Source organism: Petromyzon marinus (genome assembly GCF_048934315.1).
Source record: "Petromyzon marinus isolate PM22_M1 ecotype Great Lakes invasive population chromosome 80 unlocalized genomic scaffold, UKy_Petmar_22M1.pri1.0 chr80_unloc.4, whole genome shotgun sequence".
NCBI classification, from domain to species: domain Eukaryota; kingdom Metazoa; phylum Chordata; class Hyperoartia; order Petromyzontiformes; family Petromyzontidae; genus Petromyzon; species Petromyzon marinus.
Genome location: NW_027422632.1, coordinates 154,001 through 160,000, shown reverse-complemented (window position 1 = coordinate 160,000; position 6,000 = coordinate 154,001). Strand labels below are relative to the sequence as shown.

The 6,000-nt window shown below is 50.0% G+C and overlaps 1 protein-coding gene across 1 annotated transcript in view; it reads left to right on the top strand.

Annotated features, from left to right (window-relative positions):
* LOC142908370 (dynein axonemal heavy chain 1-like) overlaps positions 1-6,000 on the top strand; it is a 76,518-nt gene that overhangs the window by 13,127 nt on the left and 57,391 nt on the right. The window contains exon 5 of the mRNA XM_076058940.1: positions 3,125-3,260. Coding sequence (XP_075915055.1) covers positions 3,125-3,260 — 136 coding nt within the window. The remainder of the gene's footprint in view (positions 1-3,124; positions 3,261-6,000) is intronic.

Sequence of the window (6,000 nt, the reverse complement as noted above, 5' to 3'; positions counted from 1 at the left end):
ACGCACAGACTCACACACACAGACTCACACACACAGACTCACACACACAGACTCACACACACAGACTCACACACGCACAGACTCACACACACAGACTCACACACACAGACTCACACACACACACAGACTCACATTCAGACTCACACACACACGCACACACGCACACACACACACACACACGCACACACACGCACACGCACACGCACGCACACACGCACGCACATACTCACACACGCACAAGAACAACAACCGCCATTCGCCACTAAGTGGCGGTGACGTCACCACGACGCTTGTGCCAGGCCATGTGCACCCTGAGGCCACGTGAAGTGTCGAACGCCCGCTGGCAGGAGGTCACGGGACAGACCCAGGTGCCACGGGTCGACTGACTGAGATGAGTGGCTGGTGCACCACCTGTGCCCCCTACTGTGCCAACCTGCTGTGCTTTAGCCACCCGGCGCTCCGCTCGTTGTTCTGAGCGTCGCTCCTCCGCCCTCCGTTGTTGTTGGAGGGCGACTGCCTCCAACTGCCCAGTAGCATCCTTCACGAGCCTCCTCCACAGAGGTCGATCTTGACACCGCTGGTACCAGTCATCGGCAAGTCCACTCAGCTCCACGTCCTCCTGTACCACATCACTCCATCTCTTCTCTAGCCCGTGCCGCGCCCGCTTAGCCCCCTCAATCCGGCAGAACAAAAGCTGTTTCGGCATGCGGTGGCTGGGCATGCGGGCTACATGACCCAGCCATCGCAGCCTTGCCCGCCGGAGGAGCTCACCGATGGGACCTTGCCCAGATCTTTCAAGGATTTGTGAGCTCCTCACACAATCCAGTCTGGTTAAACCCAGGATGGATCGTAGGCAGGCCAGCCTAAATGTTTCTAACCGGCGAAGATGTTCCATTAGGGGGGTCCACGTTTCGCAAGCGTAGAGAAGGGAGGGAATGACCGTGGCCGAGAAGACCTGAAGCTTAGTGCGGAGCGACAGACCAGGTAGCTTCCACACCGCGTTACGCAACCGATGAAAAGATATTGCCGCTCGACTGATTCGGAGTGAGACCTCTGCTGTTAAACTGGAGCCAGTCATAAGCACACTGCCCAGGTATGGGAAACTCTCCACTCTCTCCACAACTGCCCCATCCCCAATTGGGAGTTGTGGGGGTGGAGTGCCCGATGGTACAAAATATCAAGGCAGGTGCTTAGTTTTGGTGGGGCTGATGGTAAGGCCCCACCTCTTAGTGGCACACTCCAGGTTCAGCAGCAGCGCCTCCAACTCCTCCTCTGAATGAGCGGCAATCACCAGATCATCGGCATACATAACGTGGTTGACCAATAGGGAGCCATCCCTTGACCACACCCGGGCATCGATCAGCCTCCCATTGTATCTGTACCAGATGGAAATTCCTCTGGTACAGCTATTGAAGGCTTCACGAACTCCGTGGTCGAAAAATATGCTAAATAATGTGGGAGCCAGAGGACATCCCTGTCGCACCCCAAGGTGAACAGGGAATTGCTCCGACTCCCGGCCACGTAGTTTTACCCGGGCCTGCTCACCATCATGAAGGTCCTTAATGATCGTGAGCAGAGGGTTAGGTACTCCAAAAGCACGAAGAACGACCCAGAGCCCAGGCCTACTGATGGTATCATAAGCCTTGACCAGGTCAATAAAGCAGAGATGTAGGTCTTGTTAGAATTCCCTACACCTCTGCTGTAGCAGATGGACACACGCACATGTATACACATACACACACACGTACACACACATGTACACATGCACATGTATACACATACATACGTACATACACACACGCACACAGACACGTATACGCATACACACACACGCTTATATACACATGCACACACGCACGTGTGTAATGATGGTAATGATGATGGTAGTGATGATTATGCTGGTTCTGATGGTAGTGATGATAGTGGTGATGGTAGTGATAAGGATAGTGATGATGGTAGTGATGGTGATGATGGTGATGGTAGTCATGGAGATGAAGGTGATGGTAGTGATGATGATGGTCGTGATGGTGATGGTGTTGATGGTTGTGATGGTGATGATGGTGGTGATGATGGTAATGATGGTTGGTGGTGATGGTAGTGATGGTGGTGGTGGTGATGGTAGTGGTGGTGATGGTAGTGATGGTGATGATGGTGGTGGTGATCGTGGTGATCGTAGTGATGGTGATGTTGGTAGTGATGATGATGGTCGTGGTGGTGATGATGTTGATGGTAGTGATGGTGGTGGTAATGGTGGTGATGGTGGTGGTGATGGTGCTGATGGTAGTGATGGTAGTGATGGTGATGATGGTGGTGGTGGTGATGATGGTCGTGGTGGTGATGGTGGTGATGGTCGTGATGATGGTCGTGGTGGTGATGATGTTGATGATAGTGATGGTGGTGATGATGTTGATGATAGTGATGGTGGTGATGGTGGTGATTCAGGTGTGAGTATGAGTGCGTGCAGATTGAGCTCACCAAGCGTGATGATGATGGTGGTGATGGTGGTGGTGATGGTAGTGATGGTAGTGATGGTGGTGATGGTGGTGATGGTGGTGATGATGGTGGTGATGGTAGTGATGGTAGTGATGGTGGTGATGGTGGTGATGGTGGTGATGATGGTGATGATGGTGGTGATGGTAGTGATGGTAGTGATGGTGGTGATGGTGGTGATGGTGGTGATGATGATGATGGTAGTGATGGTGATGGTGGTAGTGATGGTAGTGATGGTGGTGATGATGATGGTGATGGTGATGATGGTGGTGATGGTGGTGATGGTGGTGATGGTGGTGATGGTGGTGATTCAGGTGTGAGTATGAGTGCGTGCAGATTGAGTTCACCAAGCGTGATGATGATGATGGTAGTGATGATGGTGATGGTGGTGATGGTAGTGATGGTGATGATGATGATGGTAGTGATGGTGATGGTGGTGATGATGGTGGTGGTGATGATGGTGGTGATGGTAGTGATGGTGGTGATGATGGTGGTGATGGTAGTGATGGTAGTGATGGTAGTGATGGTGGTGATGGTGATGATGATGATGGTAGTGATGATGATGGTAGTGATGGTGGTGATGATGGTAGAGATGGTGATGATGGTGGTGATGGTGGTGATGATGGTGATTCAGGTGTGAGTATGAGTGCGTGCAGATTGAGCTCACCAAGAGCTACGGGGTGTCGGAGTGGCGACAGGATCTCCAGCGCGTCATGTTGAAGGCCGGGGTGGACAATATCCACGTCGCCTTCCTGCTCACCGACACGCAGGTCAGCTCACTGTGTCAACTCACTGTGTCAACTCACTGTGTCAACTCACTGTGTCAACTCACTGTGTCAACTCACTGTGTCAACTCACTGTGTCAGCTCACTGTGTCAACTCACTGTGTCAACTCACTGTGTCAACTCACTGTGTCAACTCACTGTGTCAACTCACTGTGTCACTGTGTCAACTCACTGTGTCAACTCACTGTGTCAACTCACTGTGTCAACTCACTGTCAACTCACTGTGTCAACTCACTGTGTCAACTCACTGTGTCAACTCACTGTGTCAACTCACGTCTCACTGTGTCAACTCACTGTGTCAACTCACTGTGTCAACTCACTGTGTCAGCTCACTGTGTCAACTCACTGTGTCAACTCACATCTCACTGTGTCAACTCACTGTGTCAACTCACTGTGTCAACTCACTGTGTCAACTCACTGTGTCCACTCACTGTGTCAACTCACGTCCCACTGTGTCAACTCACTGTGTCAACTCACTGTGTCAACTCACTGTGTCAACTCACTGTGTCAACTCACGTCTCACTGTGTCAACTCACTGTGTCAACTCACTGTGTCAACTCACGTCTCACTGTGTCAACTCACTGCGTCAACTCACTGTGTCAACTCACTGTGTCAACTCACTGTGTCAACTCACATCTCACTGTGTCAACTCACTGTGTCAACTCACTGTGTCAACTCACTGTGTCAACTCACGTCTCACTGTGTCAACTCACTGTGTCAACTCACTGTGTCAGCTCACTGTGTCAACTCACTGTGTCAGTTCACTGTGTCAACTCACTGTGTCAACTCACTGTGTCAACTCACTGTGTCACTGTGTCAACTCACTGTGTCAGTTCACTGTGTCAACTCACTGTGTCAGTTCACTGTGTCAACTCACTGTGTCAACTCACTGTGTCGGCTCACTGTGTCAACTCACTGTGTCAACTCACTGTGTCAACTCACTGTGTCAACTCACTGTATCAGCTCACTGTGTCAACTCACTGTGTCAACTCACTGTGTCAACTCACTGTGTCAACTCACTTCTCACTGTGTCAACTCACTGTGTCAACTCACTGTGTCAACTCACTGTGTCAACTCACTTCTCACTGTGTCAGCTCACTGTGTCAACTCACTGTGTCAACTCACTGTGTCAACTCACTGTGTCAACTCACTGTGTCAACTCACTGTGTCAACTCACGTCTCACTGTGTCAACTCACTGTGTCAACTCACTGTGTCAACTCACTGTATCAGCTCACTTTGTCAACTCACTGTGTCAACTCACTGTGTCAACTCACTGTGTCAACTCACTGTGTCAGTTCACTGTGTCAACTCACTGTGTCAACTCACTGTGTCAACTCACGTCTCACTGTGTCAACTCACTGTGTCAACTCACTGTGTCAACTCACTGTGTCAACTCACTGTGTCAGTTCACTGGGTCAACTCACTGTGTCAACTCACTGTGTCAACTCACGTCTCACTGTGTCAACTCACTGTGTCAACTCACTGTGTCAACTCACTGTGTCAGCTCACTGTGTCAACTCACTGTGTCAACTCACTGTGTCAACTCATGTCTCACTGTGTCAACTCACTGTGTCAGCTCACTGTGTCAACTCACTATGTCAACTCACTGTGTCAACTCACTGTGTCAACTCACTGTATCAGCTCACTTTGTCAACTCACTGTGTCAACTCACTGTGTCAACTCACTGTGTCAACTCACGTCTCACTGTGTCAACTCACTGTGTCAACTCACTGTGTTAACTCACTGTGTCAACTCACTGTGTCAACTTACTGTTTCAACTCACTGTGTCAACTCACTGTGTCAACTCACGTCTCACTGTGTCAACTCACTGTGTCAACTCGCTGTGTCAACTCACTGTGTCAACTCACTGTGTCAACTCACTGTGTCAACTCACGTCTCACTGTGTCAACTCACTGTGTCAACTCACTGTGTCAACTCACGTCTCACTGTGTCAACTCACTGTGTTAACTCACTGTGTCAACTCACTGTGTCAACTCACTGTCTGAACTCACGTCTCACTGTGTCAACTCACTGTGTCAACTCACTGTGTCAGCTCACTGTGTCAACTCACTGTGTCAACTCACTGTGTCAACTCACTGTGTCAACTCACGTCTCACTGTGTCAACTCACTGTGTCAACTCACTGTGTCAACTCACTGTGTCAGCTCACTGTGTCAACTCACTGTGTCCACTCACTGTGTCAACTCACGTCCCACTGTGTCAACTCACTGTGTCAACTCACTGTGTCAACTCACTGTGTCAACTCACGTCTCACTGTGTCAACTCACTGTGTCAACTCACTGTGTCAACTCACGTCTCACTGTGTCAACTCACTGTGTCAACTCACTGTGTCAACTCACTGTGTCAACTCACTGTGTCAACTCACATCTCACTGTGTCAACTCACTGTGTCAACTCACTGTCAACTCACTGTGTCAACTCACGTCTCACTGTGTCAACTCACTGTGTCAACTCACTGTGTCAACTCACTGTGTCAGCTCACTGTGTCAGCTCACTGTGTCAACTCACTGTGTCAACTCACTGTGTCAACTCACTGTGTCAACTCACTGTGTCAACTCACTGTGTCACTGTGTCAACTCACTGTGTCATCTCACTGTGTCAACTCACTGTGTCAACTCACTGTGTCAACTCACTGTGTCAACTCACTGTGTCAACTCACTGTGTCAACTCACGTCTCACTGTGTCAACTCACTGTGTCAACTCAC